At 40.1% G+C, this 23,219-nt stretch overlaps 1 protein-coding gene across 8 annotated transcripts in view; it reads right to left on the reverse strand.

The window, feature by feature from the left end:
• Window positions 1–9,598, reverse strand: part of LOC122061903 (annexin-like protein RJ4) — a 16,123-nt gene extending 6,525 nt beyond the window's left edge. The window contains exons 1-4 of one of the 8 annotated variants that reach the window (XM_042625443.1): window positions 9,298–9,597; window positions 5,991–9,185; window positions 807–971; window positions 612–639 (exon numbers count right to left, since the gene is read on the reverse strand). In XM_042625443.1, coding sequence (XP_042481377.1) covers window positions 6,061–9,084 — 3,024 coding nt within the window. In that variant the 5' untranslated portion in view covers window positions 9,085–9,185; window positions 9,298–9,597 and the 3' untranslated portion in view covers window positions 612–639; window positions 807–971; window positions 5,991–6,060. Of the gene's footprint in view, window positions 1–596; window positions 649–806; window positions 972–5,990; window positions 9,186–9,207 lie in introns of those variants that run through there. The other 7 variants (XM_042625448.1, XM_042625444.1, XM_042625445.1 and 4 more) reach the window with 7 other exon arrangements.
• Window positions 9,599–23,219: the final 13,621 nt, after the last annotated feature.

Consider the following 23,219-nt stretch of genomic DNA (forward strand, 5'->3'; position numbering starts at 1 on the left):
CCACACTGCTTATTGGTACTAGTGATATAGTATTGACATCTAATACAGAACCTATAGGTATAACCTTTTGCTCAATAATGGAATCAACAATTGAAGCATATGAGGCTGAATCATATTCTCTTCTATTTAAAAATAATAGAAATTTATCAAATCAATCATCCTGTGGATTAAATTTTAAAAACAATTAAAATATCCTAGTGACAATTCTTTCCAATTTTCATCTTACAACATCCAATAGGACACTCAGACAACATTTTAAAACATGAATATAAAAATTAAAATAATAATAATAATGAAGCATATAGGATTCATATAAAACTTCTTAACTGATAAAAATAGAGAGTAAATGAGTTATATAAAGAGAAAACCCAACTGAAACAATTAATCCCTGCAATCCTAGTAAATGCAATACTTTCTTCTTTATACCAAAACAACCAAATGGCATTTCATTCAGACAATACCAATATGTAAGAAGGAGAGGGGGGAGAAGAAAAAACCTCAGGGAGTAAATTGTCATACCCACTGCGACCAGTGATATGACAACTAATTAATATCTAGCCAAGAAAAGGAGGGAAGAAAAGTGTGCAGAAAATTACCCAAATTGGCATTACCCAAAACCTTCGGATCACTCTATTGTACCTGAAAATGCTAAGCAAAAAATCGAATTAAGGGGATGTTGACGCCAGTGAAAAGGAGCACACTCACTGATCAGTATTAAGGAGTGAATTTCATAAAACAAAGTGTTTCCACTTTCACCCATACTTGCATGCACATGAGAGAGAGAGAGAGAGAGAGAGAGAGGTTACCTGAGATCTTAAGCGGCAGCAACTGAGTCCACAAATCACAGAGGTTGAGAAAGAGGAAGTTGTTCTACCCACTGAAGTCTCATATCTCCCAGTAATTTGATTCTCGTGTTTTTCCCTTGTCCCTTGGTCTTGGCTTCTATTTTCTCTGTCACCCATCCCCACAGCCTGAAACCAGCATTTAAATTAAACCCTCACAATGATGAGAGAGGGAAGGGGGTGAAAGAGTGTTTACCGCATGTAACTAAATGGCAGGGGAGAGACAGAAGAAGAAAAAACAAGAATGTAGAGAGTTTTCTACCCGTAGCATCCCCACCCAACTTTTAGCACAGATGAAAAAAGAAAAATTTTAGTGAAGTTGTAAAGAAATTTTAAAAGAAAAAAAGTACAAACAAACTTGTAAAATTGACTCTAGATAGCATGGTAACAAACTAAGGAGTTGAACGACTTTAAATTTTGGTATAAGGGGATAAAAGTAGCAGAAATGGTGTGGGAATTGCAATGGATAAAGACTTAAAGAATGATGTGGTGGATGTTCAAAGATTTGGAAATAGGATTACATCCATCAAGCTTGTGCTAGAGAAAGTGGCTGTCAATTTAATTAGTGCATATGCACCCCAAGTAGGATTGGATGAAAGTAGTAAGTTACAATTCTGGAAACACATGGATGATTTACTGCAAGGTTTTGGACAAGGAAAAAAGATATGTTAATGTATACATTGACGCTACCCTTCCCTAAAAATTCGAGCTTTTAGGTGAAATGGTAGCGAACATGGTATCAGAGCACGGAGGCCAAGTGTTCGACTCCTAGGAGGTGCATCGAAAGAGTTTTCCCTACATTTCTTTTCCCTCAGTGTCTTGCGAAGGAAATGTCGTGTGAGCTCTACATGCAAGGACTATGGGATCTTAGCCTATACGTGTGGGGGAATGTTGATGTATACATTGACGATACCATTCCCTAACAGTTCCAGCTTTTAGGTGAAATGGTAGTAAACAGATTATTATACGGGGTGCTATTAATGGACATGTTGGGAGAAACCATAGAGGCTATGAAGGTTGACATGGAGGTCATGGTTTTGGCAAGAGGAATGAAGAAGGGATCTCAGTCTTAGATTTTGTAGTCGATTATGATTGATCCAAGTAAGCATTTATTTTGATAAGAGAGATGAGCATATGGTTACCTATAAAAGTGGGTATCATAGTAGCCAAATGGATTTTTTCCTCACTAGAAGGTCCAATAGATTACTATGCAATGACTGTAAGGTAATACCAAGAGAGAACTTATCCATTCAACATAGATTAGTCATGGATATATGTCTCACTCCACAGAATCATAAGAAAGGGGTTACCTTGATTTCATCTACAGAGAAAGTGATCAAACAAGGAAAGTGGGACCCTGAGGGGGACACTAACATGATGTTGAACGAGATGAGTCGTAAAAGATGTCCTAAGGGAATCAAAGGGAAAATGCCATCCCACTAAGGAGACTTGGTGGTGGGATGATGAGGTTCAAGTAGTTAACCATATAAGATATTAAAAGTGATGATGGTAAAGTGCTAGTAAAAGATGAGGACATTATGAAGAGATAGGAAGACTATTTTTACAACCTACTAAAGGGAGACATTTCGAGTAAGAGTGGCCCAAAAGACTGAATTACTCATCAAGACACCACATGCCATAGATACATTCGAAAGGTTAAGGTTTATGGGCTAAGATTTTCCTGACTGTTGCTATTGGGCTTCTTTCCTTTTACTTTCATTTCTCCTATTTTACATTTGCACGGATCCATGTAGCCGACCACATTAAGTTGGGATATGAGTTTGTTGTTGTCATTGTTGTTGTTGTTGTTAGGGTGTTTGAAGTGAAAGAAGCCTTAGGAAAAATGAAAGTAGGAAAGACACCAAGCCCAGATGAGGTCCCAATATTAGTGTGGAAGAGCTTAGGATTATGTGGTGTATCTTGATTAACCAAACAATTTAACAAGATTATAACCACAAGGAAAATGCAAGGTGAATGGAGGAGAAGCATTATAGTTTTGATGTACAAAAACAAAGGTGATACGACGAGTCGCAATAACTATAAAGGCATAAAATTAATGAGTCATAATATGAAATTATGGGAAAATATTATTGAAATCCACACTGAGAAGAGAAACAACTATCTCGAAAAACCAATTAGGTTTTATGCTAGACAAATCCACGACAAAAGCTATTTACTCACTTGGGAGCTTATGGAAAGATTTAGAGTTTGCAAGAATGATCTTCATATGGTCTTTATTGACCTAGAAAAATCCTATGATAGAGTCCCTAGAGAGTTAATCTGGCATAAAATAGAGAAGAGAAGGGTTTTGAGTAAATATTTGGATATAATTAAAGATATGTATGAGGACGTAATGATTAGTGTGAGAACCATAGAAGGTTAAGGTAGTGAGTTCCCAATTGCAATTGAGTTATATCAAGGATAAGCTTTAAGCCCTTATTTATTGGCACTTATCATGGATGAGTTAACCAGGAACATTAAAGACAAGGTCCCATAGTGTATGCTTTATGTTGATGATAATGTTTTGGTGGATAAGACAATCAAAGACTAATGCTAAGTTGGATTTTTGGAGATCAACCTAGAAATCAATAGGTTTTATGATAAGTAGAACAAAGACAAAGTATATGGTGTGTAACTTTAGTTACACTATGATGGATAATGAAATGATGAAAATTGAGGAGATACTACAAAGTAATTATTATAGAAATCGAGGGTCAACTATAAGTAAAAAAGGTGATATAGAGGATTATGTTTCACTAAGAATTAAAGTAGAAAAGATGAAGTGGAGAGTTGTGTGATCGATGTATTCCTTTAAATCTTAAGGGAAAATTCGACAGGACAATCGTATGACCAGCTATAATGTATGGGGCAGAATGTTGGGTAGTTAAGAAGAGCCACATAGATATGCTAAGTGTAGGAAATATGAGGATGTTTAGATGGATGGGCGGCCAAACTAAGAAGAATAAAGTTAGGATTACCATATTAAAGCTGATTTGGGAGTTACCTCGATACATGATAAGCCCCGAAAAAGCCGTTTGAGATGCCATGGCCATGTTCCACAAAGGCCTTAGGATGCATAGGTAAGGAGGAGTGATCTGAATCAGATTAAAGAATCTAAGAGAGCTAGGGGCAGGCCAAAAATGATAGGAGAAGTAGTGAGGAAAGACATGCATAGTTTAGGTCTTGTCTCAAGTATGACCACTTGTTTGGAGGGCAAGAAACCATATAGCCAACCCCTTTGAGGTGGGATTTTATTGATGCACTGTTGTGTTGATGTGTGCTTTTCTTTGTACTATTATTATTAATATTTTTTCTTTGTACAGATCCATGTAGCTGATCCATTTTTTCTTTTTACTATTATTATTAATATGACTAGTAATCAAAATAAAAAGATCCAAGAAACTGCCACTGACCATTAAACCAGCTAGATTTTTTCCATTAATAAAAGGAAAATCAAGAAAAAAATCCATGACTCCACCAGGGTGCAAAAGAATTTGAAATGCATCCAATCATGTTACTTCATTGATAGTTAATTGAAATTAATCATAAATCACTAAGAATAACTAAGATGTATGAAAACAATCGGAGTAAATTGCATAAACACAATTCATTATTCACTTATCAACCACGAAAAATATAATTGTCAATTTCAACGAACTAAGGGTAGGCCTAAAATGACCATAGGCGAAGTGGTGAGGAATGACATGTATAGTCTCAGTCTTGTCCCAAGTAGGACCTTAGATAGAGCCTATTGGAGGGCAAGGATCCAATTTGCCGACCGAAGTAGCTGAGATTCTCCTGACCTCTTGGGTTGTGCCTCTTTCCTTTTACTCTCATATTTTCTTTTTCATCTCTCCCTTCCCCCCAATTCTGTGTGGACTCTATATTTTTATTTTTATTTTTATACTTTTTTTTTTTAATGGATCCATGTAGTCGAATACATTAAGTTGGGATAAGCCTGAGTTTGCTGAGTATGTTTGTCGTTGTCAACTCTTACTCAAATTATATACATGATGCGGAACCGGGGTCGAAAGACCCTATTCGATTCACTAATGGGTCCACCTGAATGAGAAAACTCAAGAATCAAGATGTAGTGGCAGTTTGGTAAATATCCCAATGTTCACAAGGGCTTAGTTTCACAATAGCACTTAGATATTGAATACAATGGCAGTCTTGTAAATAATCTGAAGTTATAAAGGGGATCGCAGAATTGTAAATAACCAGATTAGTTAATGAGCTATTTGGGAGATGAGACCTAAAGAAATTAGTAATTACTGGGTGGGGATAAACCAGGAAGCATACTAGAAGTACGGGATAGGAGAGAATTAAAGGTAAAGAGAAGTGTATAATAGGAAATCAGATAAGAGAGAATAGAACAGCAGCTCACGATTAGAGTTGTCTTCAACCTTAGATCAGAACAGGGGCGGAAGAGATGGAAGGATTCAAATCGATGGAGCTACATCAAGAGAGCTCGGTTTGGGCTGAAACTTCAATCGAAGGGTAGCAACAGCAAGTATGCTATGAATCCAGCACTAGAAATCTCCGACAACCCAGATCAGAAGTGTTTTCAAGCTTGCAACTAGGTCTGGTGGTGACAAAGCTCAGATCTTCTAGGGTTTGTGTCGCCTAGGAGGTAACAACCTTCGGTCCAAGTCTCAGACCTGATCGATGGGTTTTCAAGGTTCAGCAACACGTTTTGTACACCTGAGATTACCGCCCAGAACAGAGCATGGACAGCAAGCAAAGAAGAAAAAGGGAAACAAGAGAAGAAGTTCAGAGAAAGAGAGGGAGTTTCACACAACTCATGGCAGCCATTACTCAATCACAAACTTTCATTCAATTCCATTGTTGGGTACAATAACACTATATCAAGAAGAAAATATAAACCTACTTTCCTATTCTGAAATTAAATAAACTTGTACTTAAATCCAAAGATAGAAACAAAATCTCACTCAAATAAAAATAAAAATTAACTCTAATTCAGTTCCTATTGTTTCTAACTCTAAAAAGGAAATAAAGGAATCAAATCAACCCCAATTAAATCAATCGTCCAACTGCATCAATACAAATCCAACAACATCAGCTAGGCAACACATAGGAGAGTAATAAATAAACAAAGTGATCATAAGTATGGAATTAATAATTTACCTCAATGGAAATCCATTAAACCAATCCTTGAGGAAGTCTCACACCATCTGTGATAAAGTAGCACTCATCCTCATAAGCAATTTTCCACGATCATGGTAGCCAAGTCAGATTCCCCTCGCCTATAACATGTTTCAACAAACTGTCTCCATACTATTTCATCTGGAATCCTCCCTCTCTTATGCATCATATCAAACACCTTAGAAGCCTCATGCAGTTTGTTCTCTTTGTATAGAACACAAAGCAACCAGTTACAAGTAAAATGGGAAGGTACATAGCCATGGATAAACATTTCCTCAAATACTTTGAAGGCGAGATTGCTCAAACTACTGAGACAAAGATGGTATAATAGTTTCCCATAGGAAACATTGCTTGGTACAAAGCCCCTCTTAAGCATTGAAAAGGACAGTGCTAAAGCATCAAGTACTCTTCCTGCCCTACAAAGACCTTTAATCATCGTGTTATATGAGACGTTATCTGGAACAAAACCATCCGCATTCCTCATGTTGAATAATGTTATAGCATGATCCATTCGACCAGATCTGATATATCCATCAATTAATATGGTGTAAGTCACCTGATTGGGTCTCACGCCATCTTTCTGCATCAACTCAAGCCGATCAAATGCATCTTGCATTCTACCTGCCCGACAAAGACCTGTTATGATTCCATTATAGTGGTACAAATTGGGAACTAGCCCAATTGCTTTCATTTCTTGTATTAGTTTCAATGCTAATCCTAAAAAATTAATTTCTTCAGAGGAATCATAAGCGTCTCTTGGCATTAAGGTTTTTTGATCAAGCAAACAGTATAGCCTATCCTTTGATATTTGGAATCTTATATCACGGTATCTTCTACCCCTAAATGAGATGTTTCTGCAAATACCACTGATCAATGAAAGATACGTGATTCGATCAGGTTCAATATTGTTTCTCTTCATGAGATTGAATAAGCTAAGGGCAAAGCCAACCTCTCCTTTTCTGCAAAACTGGTTTATTAGAGCGGTGTAAAGTACTGTATCTGGCACAAACCCATCTTTCAACATTTTACCAAGACATAGACATCCCTTCTCAGTCATGTTTTTCTTGATAAGTCCATTTATCAGTGCAGTGTAAGAATGAGAACTAGGTTGAATACCAAACTCCATCATCATTCTGTCAAACCAACGACAAGCATCAATTGCTCTTCCACTCTTAGAGTAGCCATTAATTATTGTGCCAAAGACATGTTCATCTGGAACCACACCAGCATCAAGCATTCCCATGAAAACTGTCTCAGCCTCTACCAATCTTTTCTCTCTGCACAAAAAACTAATAATTGAGTCATAAATAGCAACGCTAGGAGTCAGTCCCCTCTCATTCATCTGCTCCAAGAGCTCAAAGGCAGACACCAAATCTCCATACTTGCAGTGTTGATTCACCATAATCAAATAAGTGGCTAGGTTGGGAGATACGCCCTGATCCTGCATAAAGCTTATGATGGACTTCACACCCTCAACCAGGCCCTCTTGGAAAAGACATTTGATCAAGGAATTGTAAGTAGAAAGCAAAGGCCTGCATCCATAACTGAGCATCCTATCCATGAACAACAATGCAAGACCAGTTTTCCCCCCTTCACACAAAGCAATTATGAGAATGTCAAAGGCCAAATTGGAGGGAAACATGGTGCTCGTCAATATCTCATTAAAGAGAAGCTCAAGATTATGCTCCAAATCCTTGCTTGGACCAGAAGTAGAAGAGGTTGAAAACAGATCACTATCTATATTACAACCATTCTTAGCCATAGCTGTCAAAATCATGGAAGCCAGATGAAGTTCATGGCCTTTTGAATAGTTCTTGATTAAAGACAAGAACACGACATGATCAGGAGTGATGCCACTATCCAGCATCCTATTAAACAGTTCAACAGCATCTGCTAGCCGCTTGTTCTTATAGAAGGCAGAGATTAAGCATGTATAGCAATGCACATTGGGAGCCACATCCATGTGGTCAAAAAGGGTCATTGCACAATCTAGCTTCAGATCTTTACAGTATCCACTAATCAGAATGCTGTATGTCACCACGTTAGGTTGCAATGCACTCCCCTTCATCTGTTCATAGAGCACCCATGCAGAATCAAAATCAACTGACCTAACAAGTCCATAAATTAATGTGTTGTAAGCATAAACATCAGGTTCACAGCCTGTGTCCTGCATTCTTCGAAAAAGACCCTTAGCCATCTCAATATTACCTTCTTCGCAACAATCATAAATAAGAGAAGTGTACACACGATCTGGATGGAGGCCCTGCAACCTCATTTCTCTACATAGGAACTCCGCCTCCTCAACTTGACCACTCTTACAAAAAGCATACAGCAATGATTTGTACAAATGAGCTGTGGGACGAGTTCCTGACTGGAGCATTAAGTAGAATACTTGGAGGGCTTCATCTAAGTTTCCCTCAAAGCACAACCCATCAATCAGAAGATTATAGCACCAAAAGACCGGATGATCACCAGACCGAAACATTTGGACAAAAAGATCAAATGCCTCCTGTAATCTTCCCTGTTTACAGAGCTCACGAAGTAACAAACTGCAAGCTTTCTTGCCAGGGAAATAACCCATTCGAATGAGATGGTCAAAATGTATAATTGCGTCCCTTAATTTTCCTATCCTACAGTAACATATAATCATCGAGTTTAGCATTGATGAGGTGGGAAAAATACCTCTGCTTGTGATTTTATCAACGAAAAACTCTGCAGCTAATTGGGGCTGACCAAAACACAGGAACTTCCGCAGAATTAAGCTACAGCTTTGTGTATTAAACTGCAATCCACCCAAAAGCGCGAAGTTTATAGCATTGATTAAAGGTTGCTTCGACATTGAATGCTTGATGATGCGCTCGAGGACTCCCTGTGCAGCAGAAACCAGGCCTCGCCTATTGAGCCGCTCTGCTAAAGATAAACAATGAGTCATGTGTTCTTCAGCCAGTGATGATGGATTTAAGTTCAGAGGTTCAGCATGGAGATGATATGTAGTTAATGTTCTTCTGGGTCTTCTGGGTCGATTGTTGTCCTTGCAGAAGAATAAAGTACATAGACGAGGCCTCTTTGGTGTCATCTTTGATCATTACTGCCCCAAAGAATTTGCAGAAGCTTAGAGGAACGTTCAAACATTACTGCCAAAAATCCCAATTGAGAGAATCAAAGAACTCATAAACCCTGAAAAGGAACAGTATGAAACCTGAGAATATGGATGGGTGAAGCAGAGATACACAGAACCATAAACCCAGGAAGATAAGGTTTCGAGTAAACAAAGAATTGTGAATCTTACTCCTGCAACTCCTCTTAAGCATACATGTTTCGAGCCAGAGAGAGAAGAAATCCATCCCAAGCTCCGCAAAAACTAATAAGCTCTGGAACTGGACTTGGAGAGTCAAAGTTCCATTGTGGCAGGCTTGTCAAGCGCCCCCCCCCCCGCCGCACCGGCGCCCGGGCCCAAGGTTTCGTTACTTCGTTCCTTCTTGTGGCAGGCTTGTGCCGATGGGCTGCAACGGGAGAGGGCTTCGCCCGCCGCCAAGTCCCAATTGATCAACGTTGCCTCCGGTGTGGTGCGGGTTCACAAACTGCAGACACATCATTCAACAAGATGAGGCTTTCAACATTTTAAATATGGTAATTTACTGCGCCACTCCGGAAAATACCATAATTATAAGACCACCCCATTGTTTCACCAAATTATACTCAAAGTCCTTACCGTTAGTCACTGTTAAGTGAGAAGTTAAAATGACTGTAATACCCTATTGACTAAAACTCATATTTTCCCTTCTTTATTCAAGCACATATCTCATCTTCATTTTTAGAACTAAGAGGGTATCTTAATAGCAGAACCGCCAACCAACCTTTGCAGAGATTGATTATCTTCCTAGTGTACAATGTTGTGTGTCCAAAGGGTTGAGACAAGAAGGTGTGTTCACAAATTCATCGCAGATAAGAAAACAGTTTCTTATTGAACTAAATTCGATTTGATCTTTGTACATATGATTCCACTTGTGGATTAATGGAATTGGCTAATTAAAGCCATTAATGGCTCATCTTATTACTAGCAAATTTCAAATCTCCTCATTAAATAGGTTTCGTTGCTCGTGTTATAGTCGCACAGCCACGAACATTTTTATTGAAACAGATCCAGTCATCATTTACTTTTCTAATAAAAAGTTGAGAAAGAAAAATAACCACAAAGTCGGACCATATCATCAAAGAACAAAGAGGAATATTATCAAACAGGTTGTCTACGGTCGAAGCCTAGGCCAAGAACTTTGTTTGACGGGAAGACTTGGAGAAAGGTGACCATGGCATTGGGGGGACCACACCTGCAATGCGGCTCTATCTCATTGATGGAATCGGGATCGTCGGAAAAGAGGGTCTCGATGGAGCCATCCCTCCTGTTGCTCACCCATCCTTTTGAGTCCCAATTGTTTCGTGTTCTCCAAAATCCAGTTCCTGTAGAACACCCCTTGCACCCTCCCCTTAATCACTACCCTCACCTGCGATTAAAACCCATCCAAAAGATTCATGGGATCATTTCTCAATCTGAATTTTTATTAACTGGCCGGGGAGAAAGGAGGAGAGAGAGAGAGATAAAATTAAAAATCTCCCACCATCTTTAGGGGGATTTGATGGTGGTGGCGGGGGATCCATTGCAGAAGCAACTGATGAGGGCACTGAAAAAGAGGTCGAGCTCCAACCCTCTTCCACGCTGAGACTATCAGCTGCCGCTTCTCTTCACAGAGAGTGATCGCCCGTGCTCTAAATGTGAAGCTATTGATTTGGGGATGGGGACTTATTATAAGGGTATTTTAGGTACTTCATATATATATATATATATTGGCAGTAGGTACATCATATTTAATAAGGGCATTTTGGTATTTAAAATAAAATATAATTGCAGACATCAACATATATGGTATATTCCTTAACAGTGACTGACGTTAGGGGTCTGAGTCTAATTTGGTGAAACTGAGGGGGTGGTCTTATAATTGTGACATTCTCAAGGTGGTGGCGTTGTAAATCACCCTTTTAAATAAATTGGTGATCATGGTTTTAAAACTCGGATATCTAACCAAAAAAAAAATTTGATTTGGGTCGGGTCATAGTCAGTATCGACCGGGTTGGATTATTATTTTTTATTTTTTTACCTAGGGTGTCTAGATCTTTGACCAAACTAGTCCTTGGGGTCACTGTGATACTGCTTACACAGGATCAAGTCTGTCCAAGACGGAAATTCTCGTGCGGTGAGAAGTTAGGTGCAGCAGCGAAGGTTTGATCACAGGACCTCACTTCCTGAGGCCGAGTACCATGTCCCCTCCAAGAAGTTTGGTGCAACGACGAATGTATTAGATTAATTTGATTTTATTGAAAAATAAGGATAAATCTGTTCATACAATCCAATTTAAGGTGATTCAGATCAATATCAGCCTTGACCAATCCAACATGGATCTTGAGTTTAAAAAAATAAAAATTTGGTTATTGTTACCGTGGGTGAGCTGGGTTTGAAAAAATAACAAAATAACTACGATAATAATTTTTTTTTTTTTTTGATAAATTTTAAAATCTGTTAGAAAAAAAAAAAAAAAAAAATGATTGGGTAAAATTCAATAGGATGGGTAAGGAGGCTGCTGTTGCTCGTGAGATGAAGGGTCTCTGTCACTTTATTTATTGTCAAATGGCACAGTTAGTAAATTTGTGCATTATTCTTATTTGTGTGCGTATAATTGAAATAATTTTTTCATATATAATCGCATACAAATGGTATTATACATAGATAATATGCATATATTATGTATAATATGCTTTAATTTAAAAAAATAATTAAAAAATAAACTTCATCATTTGGGTTGATTTGAATCCCCTTGGGTGGCTATGTATAAATACTTTTTCTATACAATATTGCTTTACTTTGAATATGTATTTCAACCAATCAAAAAAAGGCTTAAACTCTATTTGGATTAAAAATTCCAATTAAATATGCTTATATATAAACACACATTAAACACATACTATATCATTGCTACACATGTTTTGTTATGCCAATTTTTTTTAAAAAGATTATTACTGTCTAATCCGCTTAATTATCCTATGTATCCTTACTTGTTTATTGTACTTCTTGAACTTACTAACTATGATTATGGTTAATGCGTAATAACGTTGCCTTTTTTAAGACAAAATAAATAACCTTTGTGGTGACTTCGCCCGGCAAACCTTTGAGAGTTTTCCAAGGGCCATAAACCATTGAAGACTCCCCAAGTTGATGACCCTATTTTGCCCCCCATCACCCTATGCCATGGATTCCACCTCCCCAACCATTCTTATAGCTGAATTGTGATGCATCTTTGAGCTTAGATCATAACAAGAGCAACATAGGAGCTTTATTCACAACCACCTTGGACAAACCAATGTTCACCAAATATGAAATAGCCCTCTTCAATGACAGATCCGGATTCTCTCTATAGAGCCCATGGATCATAGAGTGATCCCATGGCTGGGAGGACTTGGGCACAAGTCCTGAGGTCACCCACAGTTGTGAGATCACTCTATGGTCCATGGGCTTTATGGAGAGGAATCCTATCCCTTCAATGACATATTTGTTAGTGAAAATGTAATGACCCCAAATCTGGTCTAGGAGTTTGGTCATTGATGATCCAAGATCGATTTCATTTTAGTGAATGAATCGGTATGGATTTCCACAAACCATGAGAATAAGCAAATAAAATAAATAAAAAGATGCAATTAAATCATAAAAATGTGCAGCGGAAGTCTTAAGTATTAGGTAACAAAATAAAAGACACTTCCCCTATAGGAAGGTTTAAAAAGAAATGGTATTAAAGGTCTATAAGCCTTACTACAGACTTTAAAGGAAAAAACTATAGGATCATCAAGAAACTAGAAATAGCCTCCACTCAAGTCAAAGCCACCCTCATCCTTGTTAGACCAATAGATATGCAATAGGCTCCTCATCTCCTTCTCCATGAATTTCAATCACATCATCTGAAATATTGTAAGGGGTAAGCTTTTAGGGAAGCTTAGTAACTGGCGAAAATCACAATTTACATAAGTTTAAAAACAAAAGAAATAAAGTTTTTCTTTTTACATAGAATGTGAACTATTATGAAAATAAAAGAAAATCTAACAAGTCAATCAAACAATAATAGATATCACAAACATGAACAATGAAATTTCACACCATTGTCTTGTACTGTACTACGGCTCACACCGTACTATGACCTTGATTGGTGTATTAACCCATTCACATAATTCATACTCTCAATAATAGTTCTAACATATGTGAATGGAATGTGCCCCCGTACCGTACTACAGCCCACACCGTATTGTGACCTTGATTCACATCCATCATATATGCAAGATATTACAATCATACCATTGGTTTGTTTAAGGCGTAAAACACATTCTATCGTCCTGTACCATACTACGACTCACACTATACTATGACCTTGATTGATAGTGAGGTTTTCGCACAAACATAATGTGCTCACCAAATAAGGACATAACGTAACAATCACAAATCCGAAAAGAAAATAAAATCAAAATTTATAATATGCTTTCATTTATTAATTGTGAAATGCCAAACCCAATAAATAGATAGAGATTTCAAGAGAAATAAATTTATAATTAAAAAAAAAAGAATAAGTCATTTAATATATAACCGTATAAATTAATTCTTATATCACATGTTAATAATTATATAAAAAGAAAATCATATATAGAGAGTGAATTAAACCACTTAGTGCCTTCATAGAAGGCCTAAAAAAGAAACCTTCAGATATAAGGTTTTGAAACAAACGTCTCCCTCCTAATCAAACGAAACTAAAGGGAGAGGTTGGACCTTTCATAAAATCAAAATTTATAATATGCTTTCATTTATTAATCGTGAAATGCCAAACCCAATAAATAGATAGAGATTTCAAGAGAAATAAATTTACAATTAAAATAAAAAAGAATTATATAACCATACAAATTAATTCTTATATCACATGTTAATAATTATATAAAAAGAAAATCATGTGTATAGTGTGAATTAAACCACTTACTGCTTTCACAGAAGGCCAAAAAAAGAAACCTTTAGATATTAGGTCTTGAAACGAACGTCTCGCTCCTAATCAAACGAAACTAAAGGGAGAGGTTGGACCTTTCTTCTTATTTCTCACTTGAATCACCAAGAGAGGGGGAAAAAAGAGGGAAAAATGAGGGTGTCCCTCCTCTCTCTCTCTCTCTCTCTCTCTCTCTCTCTCTCTCTCTCTCTCTCTCTCTCTCTCTCTCTCTCTCTCTCTCTTTTCTTCTCTCTTTTCAAAATCTGCAGCCTTGTGAGAGGCTGCCAACCTACCTTCTTCTCTTTTTATTTCCCAAGCACTCTTCCTAATTCACAGAAAGAATAAAATCTTTAAGGGCCAATCAGCTTTCTCCCTTGTCAATTTGCTTAGCAAGGCTAAGAGGAGATAGCAAAAGTGTTGCCCATATACACCATTGATTATATAATTTGTCCCCATTGATTAGATAATTTGCCCTCCTTGATCTGAGTCTTATAAGGAAGGGAAAATGATGATCAATTTACCCCTTGATTAGATAATTTGTCCCCCTTGATTTGAATCTCACAAGGAAAGGGAAAAATATATCACTTAGTTAGTATGATTAAAATGATAGTAATCTATGTGTCAAATCATAATTGCATGAATTTGAATAATTAGCATAGTAGGTAAGGTGGTTTGAAAATCAGCCATAAATATATAAACTAAATAAGTAAATAATGTGAGGTGGGAAGATAAAAACAATATTTAATATGGTTTATAGGCAAGTAATGGTAAGGCAAATTATGAGTTTCTATAAGTGACCGACAACCAAAAAGGCAGTTATGCCTCACCACATAGTTACCATAGAAGGTATGAGTCTAAAAAAGGAATTTTACGATTCAAAAAACGTTTAAAATACTTACCAAAACTAGAGTGGTGATAAGGCCAAAGAATCTTGGACTTTGGTCAACAAATCTACATTTGATTGCCACTTCAATCAATACAAACATTGACTTTGACTGTCTCGTCATCAGCTGAATCATCACTTCAGGTCAAGGTTGGACTAAGTTAAAGAAAAATCAGGGGTATTACAGAAAAGCTGGACAATCTGCAACGGGCTTTTGGAGGCCCTGTCTTTGGCGATGGATCACATTATGGTGAATCTGACTCAAGGGATGTCATTGACTCTATTTAGAGCCCATCTAAGCATGTTCCTCTATCCGCCAAGACAAATCATCTCAGATATTTGCCAGTTGGCGTCCTATTTCGTTTCTGGTAATTCCCTATGTTTCTAGTGAGTCTAGCTTTGTGGCCGACTCCTTAGCCAAGAAGTCCAAGTTATGTATGACAATCTAGTCGCTATCCACTTCTTGCTGTTGGAGTTATGTATTTCCTCATCCACGTGTTCCATATGTGCAACTCAATTAATATCCTTTTACCCCCCAAAAAAATCTATTTTTCTCTGGAATTGTGGTATAAATTCTGTAGCAAATAACCCTAAACTTGTTCAAGAGAATTCTAGTGGCTTAAAGCTTCACCCATATGCTTATTATGCAATATAAAAGTTTAATCTTTTAGGTCCATTAGTCGAAAGGCATTGTGTATTTACAAACGTACATCTTCAGCTCGAGTCTACCTGTGATTGATCTGTTACACAGGTTAGGTGTGTGTGTGTGTGTGTGTGAGAGAGAGAGAGAGAGAGAGAGAGAGAGAGATATGGGGTGCAACAATCAACAATTGACCATCTACCGTGTAGAGAGGGGATCTGATGGTCAATAGGATGTTGCATGAAAGATTCCATACATTGCATTAGTGTATACACCATTTTTTCAAAAAAAAAAAGGATATAAACAAAATAACCACAAATTGATTCGATCGGAATCCATTTCGTACAAACCCCAGTTGGGGTAGATGACTGTCACACCACCAAGGAATGAAGGCGATCACATCATTTGAGGCTTCCTTCGAGATGAAATCCACAAATAAGGACCCCTTTACGATGCAACATGCAAAGATAGCTTGTTTCGAATCCCAAAGAGAAACCAAAGAGTCCTTGAGGTTTTCTTTAGAGAGGAAGGGGGTTAATGGCCAGACCAACTAAGGAACTTCCAAAAAGGGAGAAAGGCATAATGGAAATATCCTCATTGATATCAATGGATGGTGCACTCCAGACAACATTCAGTGGGGATTGGGTGGGATTGAGATGAGGGAGGGGCGATGAAGCCATAGACGGTTGACAGGACATTTGGACAAAGGATCCAACTATACGTAGGGTAGACGAGGGTGGAGAGGATATAGGGTGAAGGGTTTTAACCGCGGCAGTGAGGGAGAAAGACATTAGCACAATCAAAGAGGAAGTGAAAGTTCAAAGAAGGTGAAAATGAAAGGACAATGGAAAAGAGAGGGATAGTAAGGCGTAAAGAGCAAGGGGTATAAAGTGGAAATTAAGGAAAAAAGGGGGGGGGTAAAAGGGAGAAGTTAATACACGATGTAGATTGAAGATTCCAATGTTCATTGGGACAACAAGATAATCCAAGGGGAGGATAGGAGCCTCTATTTATAACCGAATAGGGGACAGGTGGGAAGGCATGATGGAAAGGAGGGAAGGGCAAAGAGACAATGGGAGAGGGGATTCCTAAAACATGCAAATCACACTCTCGTTGAAGAGGGGATCAGACCTAGCTTCGTTGATTCTGGCATTCGGTCAAAGACTCAAGATTGTTTCAGATTTTTTTTTTTGGTTCAGTTTCGATTCGACTCAAAGTGTAATATGCTTAAATCGAAAATCTAAAAAAAGAGCTCGAAACGATCCCGATTTGGCTTCATGTCTCTAGTATCCTTGATGCAGCCTTTTCTTTCCATAATATTCGAATGGCAGTATCGTGTGTGGCTAAGGTGCTTGACTTCAGCCTCAACCTCTACGAACTTGGTCTCCCCAGGGAGACGGCTCACATCAAAGTCTCCTTGAAGAAGGGGCGACCTGTTTGTCTCAGTTCACGAATCAAACTACCTAATGGTTCTTCTTCTGGTGTTAAGTTTAAGTACGAATTGGAAGCTCTATGTTAATTATGTGGTCAAATAACCCATACGCTCGACAACTGCTGATACGATTCAAGTGGACCACACATCTAATGTCACGCACTAGGAAGAGCACATGAAGAAATTACCTTCACGCAGGAGCACCATGCCACGAAACAAACCCATCATCCTATCCGATTACGTGTACTAATCTGAGTGGATTCAAATAATAGAATTAGTTAGCAACGGTCTTGTAATGATTGTCTATAAAGAAAGGAATGAAATGAAAGGAGAGGCATCCAAAAGTTATTTTATCCCATTCTTTCTTCTTCCTTTATCTTCTCTTATCTGGAGGCGGCTCCCTCGAAGCAGCCCTATTCATACCTAAAATTATATCATTGGTGCTTTCATTAAGAGCAGCCGATGGCTGAGGGAACTCGCCTCCGCCTCATCGATGACGCTATCAAGCTCTTGACTGATTTCTTCTGCCACACAGGCTGAATGAATGGATTCCTTTCATGCCACTTTGGATGACCATCAACGATCAATGTCCGATCTCGTTGTTCGCATGACGGCTATCGATGGGCGCTTGGAGCAAGCCTTACGACTAACAACGACTCAACAAGAATGGCGTACAGACACTTTCAGTACCCCTTCACCAGGGACCTCATTACCAATCATTGCAAATCCCATCCAGACTCGCACCATTCACCTAGACTTTCGAAGGTTCGATGGAACTGACCCGATTGGGTGGATATTCAAGGCGGAACGTTTCTTTGAGTATCATGGGACTACTGATGAACAGAGAATCACGGTCTCCTCCTTTCACATGGATGGACCAGCCTTATAATGGTTCCAATGGATGCATCGTTCAGCACAATTCACAACCTGGAAAGCCTTCGTTCGAGCTCTGGAGATTCGATTCGATCCCTCTGAGTTTGACGATCCGCAGGCAACCCTAGCGAAGCTCGTTCAAACCTCAACAGTTTCAGAGTATCAAACTAGTTTCAAGGCTTTGGCAAATCACACCATTGCTGTTCCACCAACATTCCTGATTAGTTGTTTTGTATCGGGTCTGTGACCCGACATTCGAAACGAAGTAATGGTGTGCCGACCCACCAGTATGACTCAGGCTGTGGGGTTAGCTCGTTTACAAGAAGCAAAGTTCACAGAGATTAGGAGGGCTATGAGTCTACCAAACATGAACAGAGGAATATTACCGTTACCTCCACCACCAAATGTGCCTCCGTTGCCGGGGACCAAGCGCCACCTCATGCATCCCAATCAAACGGTTATCACCTGTTGAGATGCAACAACGAAGGGAGAAAGGGCTATGCTACAACTGCGAGGAAAAGTACGCGCCAGGTCATCGATGCAAGACGCGACAACTGTTATTGCTGGAGTATGACAATGATGATGAACTCAGGGGAGCTCACCGGAGCAAAATCCCTCTCCGGATCTAACAGTAGCACAAAATACAGAGGAACTTTCCCCCACCGAGCTATCTTACTACTCCTTAACAGGGGAAAAGTCACCGACGACCTTGCGCTTCACGGGGTATGTCGACGGAGCTCCGGTCCAAATCCTCATTGCTAGCGGCAGCACCCATAATTTTATACAGAATCATGTGGCACAACACTTGGGCTAGTGGTCGAAGCTTCGCCTAAGGTTCCAGTGATTATCGGTAATGGAAGCCGTTTGATGTGTGACGGGCTTGTTCAAAATTTATCAGTTAAGATCTTAAACCATTCTTTTACAATTGATACTTTAGTCTTACCCCTTTTTGGAGCACATCTAGTACTGGGAGTGCAATGGCTGGCCAAGCTGGGTCCCGTCCTTTTTGATTATAAGCAACTCACAGTAGAGTTTATGGAAGGAGAGAAACACATCACATTGAAGGGTGAGTCGACACAAGGCCCAGAATAATTGCAGTGCCAGGCAATCCACCGTCTCATTGAAACCGACTCAGTGATTACTCTATTCCAATTAGAGCTCCAACAGCCCCCTGTTTCCCCACTTACTGATAATAATCCTGAGCTTCAAGGTCTGTTGCCCTCATTTGATGCCGTTTTCACTGCCTCGACGAGGCTACCGCCGTCGCGAAGCTAAGACCACGCCATTCACTTGCAGCCCAGAGCACAGCCGGTTAATGTGCACTGTATCGCTACCCACACTTTCAAAAAATGAGATTGAGCGTTTAGTTATAGAGATGCTGTCCACCGATATAATTCGCCCCAGCACGAGCCCATTTTCTTCACCAGTCCTACTAGTCAAGAAGAAGGATGGCACCTGGAGGTTCTATGTGGACTATGGAGCCTTGAACGCCATCACGGTGAGAGATAGCTTTTCGATCCCGATTGTCGATGAACTCCTAGATGAGTTATATGGAGCCAAATACTTCTCCAAACTCAATCTCAGGTCCAGTTACCATCGGATTCTAATACGAGCTGGGGATATTCAAAAGACGGTGTTCAAAACGCACGAAGGACACTACGAGTTTGTGGTCATGCCCTTCGGCCAAACCAACGCACCGTCAACGTTTCAGTCGACGATGAACTCTATATTCCGGCCATTTCTGCGACAATTTATGCTGGTGTGTCTTCGATGATGTTTTGGTCTACAGTCAGTCATGGTTGGCCCATATTTTTCACCTCCAAAAGGTTTTAACCTTGCTTCAGCAAAATCAATTCCATGCCAAGCGCTCCAAATGTGCCTTTGGCCGAACCACCATAGACTACTTGGGTCATATAATTTTGGTCCAAGGTGTGGCAAGGGACCCTTCCAAAATAGCAGCAGTGCTCTCATGGCCGGTACCCAGCAACTTGAAGAAGCTCAGAGGGTTCTTGGGAATCATGGGATACTATCGTTAGTTTGTACGCCACTATGCCCACCTTGCAGCCCCGATCACTGACCTCTTAAAGAAGGGTGTTTTCTCTTGAACCCCAGAAGAGTGCCTTTGAAACTCTCCAGAAAGCCTTGACGACGGCCCCGGTGTTAGCTTTGCCGGATTTTTCTCTACCTTTTACCTTTGAAACAGATGCCTCAAGGGAGGGCATAGGAGCGGTGCTACACCAAAATGGGCACCCAATGGCCTATTTTAGCAAGAAGCTATCCCCCAAGATGCGGCTGTCATCGACCTATGTTCGCGAGATGTGCACAATAACTTAGGCTGTCATGCGCTGGAGACATTACTTATTGGGACAGAAGTTCACTATCATCACTGATCAGCGGAGCTTGAAAGAGTTAACAGAGCAAATAATACAAACACCAGAACAACAACATCGGGTGTCAAAACTTTTGGGGTTTGCATTTGATATCAAGTACAAACCAGGAAAGTAGAATCTTGCAGCAGATGAGTTGTCGCGAGTAACAGCTCCGACCTCGACCTTATTAGCGTTTTCTGCTGCCTCGCTGGTTTTCCTTGATCAGTTGAGAGCGGAAGTGCTTACCAGCAATGAATTACAGACTATTTGTAAGGGCTTGGAGACGGACCCGAGCACCTACATGGGGTACACCCACCGAAATGGGCTATTATACTTCCATTAGTGCTTAGTCTTAGCTGCTGACTCTCCACTCCATGAGGCATTCTTGAAAGAATTTCATACCTCACCAATTGGGGGGCATGCGGGTTTTCTCAGAACCTTCAAAAGAATTGCTACAATTTTTTTTGGAAAGGGATGCGTGCATTTGTAAGGCAATATGTAGCCTCGTGTGTCGTATGTCAACAAATGAAGCCCACGACCACGTCGCCGGCAGGTCTCCTTCAACCCCTACCAGTGCCTGAGCAAATATGGGAGGACATATCACTTGACTTCATTACAGGGCTGCCCAATTCTGGGGGTAAGAGCGCCATCCTTGTCGTCATCGATCGATAGACAAAGTATGTGCATTTCAGCGCCTTATCAAGCAACTTCACTAGTGCTCGAGTCGCAGCAGTATTTGCTACAAAAGTTGCTAAGCTTCATGGATTCCCTCGTTCGATTGTGAGCGACCATGACCCCCTATTCATTAGTTAATTTTGGAGTGAATTGTTTCGGCTGCAGGGAACAACTCTTGCTATGAGTAGCGCATATCCCCCCCAAACCGAGGGGCAAACTGAGGTTTTGAACCGTTGCCTCGAAATGTACTTGCGAAGTTTTGTTGCAGAGACACCGGCTCAATGGGTGAAGTTTTTGCATTGGGCTGAATTCTGGTATAACACCTCATTTCACACAGCAGCTGGAATGACCCCTCTTTAGGCTTTATATGGGCGGCAACCACCAACGATAACCCGATACATTCCAGAGGCCTCCCTTAATGAAGCTGTAGACAGAGAGCTCATCTCCAGAGACCAAATTCTACGCACTTTGAAACTGAACCTCACTCGAGCTCAAGGCCGCATGAAACTCCAAGCTGACAGAGGACGAACGGATAGAGAATTTGAGGTAGGAGATTTTGTATTTGTCAAGCTCCAACCTTACCTCAGGAAACCGTAGATTGATGGGTGCATCAGAAGCTGGGTAAACGTTTTTTTGGTCCGTTCCAAGTTCTCGCTCATATAGGGAAAGTGGCTTACAAGCTGGAGTTACCAGAAGCGTCAAATATACACCCAGTGTTCCATGTTTCAACCCTCAAGAAATGTATTGGCGATCCGGCGGCACAACTATGCTCTCTGCCAACAATACCCACTGACGAGGCAAAGTCTCCAGTCCCCAGCGAAATTATGAATTTTCGGCACGTCCGTCACCATGGCTACCTCGACCAGCAGGCTCTGGTACATTGGACTGATATGCCTCTGGAAGAAGTCTCGTGGGAGAATGTCACTGCCATGTGTCAAGCATTTCCCCAGTTAAACCTTGAGGACAAGGTTCTCAGTGAAGAGGAAGGTAATGATATGATTCAAGTGGACCACACATCTAACGGCACGCACCAGGAAGAGCACATGAAGAAATTACCTTCCCGCAGGAGCACCAGGCCACGAAACAGACCCATCATCCTATCCGATTACCTGTACTAATCTGAGTGGATTCAAATAACAGAATTAGTTAGCAATGGTCTTGTAATGATTGTCTATAAAGAAAGGAATGAAATGAAAGGAGTGGCATCCAAAAGTTATTCTATCCCATTCTGTCTTCTTCTTCCTTTATCTTCTCTTATCTAGAGGTGGCTCCCTCGAAGCAGCCATATTCATACCTGAAACCATATCAACTGCACTTCCAACAATCAATCTTTTGAACATCTCCTCAATCTGGTGTACCTTAATGCTATCACAAACCAATGTTTGTCAATAGCTGCCATGTCACACCCTGTTCACACAGAACCGGGCCAGTGACCGAGTTAACATCGGTTAACCCAAACCTGTCAGGATCATCTGATACAGTATTCCACCACAGCATACACACAACTAAGAAAGTGCTCATCAGTTCAGCGGAAGACTTGGTTTACCTGTGAATATTCCCATAATACTTGATACCCAAATTGTAATACAATAGTTAAGTACATGTGGGCCCGAAGGCATGATATTTACACAAAAAGAATACAATTTACATATCAAGTACTCGAAAGGAATCATCAAAAATCAGATAGTACAGCTCAACTCGGTATCAATGTAGAGCTCAGCTCGGTATCAAAGGTTAGAGCTCAGCTCGGTATCAGGGGTAGAGCTTAGCTCGGTATCAGAAGGTAGAGCTCAGCTCGGTATCAGAACTGCGGTCCCGCAGCACAGCCCTTGCACGAGCAATCCGTGCCATGCTTTAACTCCTCAGGGACCCACCAATCCTCTTCAGGGAACTCAACTGTGGGACCCGACCCGTGCTCTTTAGATGGATGACCTGCAAAATCATCTAAAAGAGGTGCACACGTGGGATGAGCTCACTAGCTCAGTAAGTGGAAAGAAGGACCACACAGCAGTCCACACAACCAATCACAACCATATGCACTATATGCTATGCAATACATTTTTAATCACATCCACCTAAACAACATTACTAAGTCTTTAGTTTAGTGCTACTACAACCACAGTGCGCGTATACTCCGGGTACGAGCCGCGAACTCCATCCCGCGACACGCCCATAAGGCTGTCGGAGAAGGCCCACCGTGAGTACTCAAAAAAAATAAAACATGCCGACCATCGGCTCTCAACATAAAGTAAACGACTGAAATTAAAGGTGTTGAC

This window comes from Macadamia integrifolia, chromosome 14 (genome assembly GCF_013358625.1).
Source record: "Macadamia integrifolia cultivar HAES 741 chromosome 14, SCU_Mint_v3, whole genome shotgun sequence".
In the NCBI taxonomy this organism is placed as follows: Eukaryota; Viridiplantae; Streptophyta; class Magnoliopsida; order Proteales; family Proteaceae; genus Macadamia; species Macadamia integrifolia.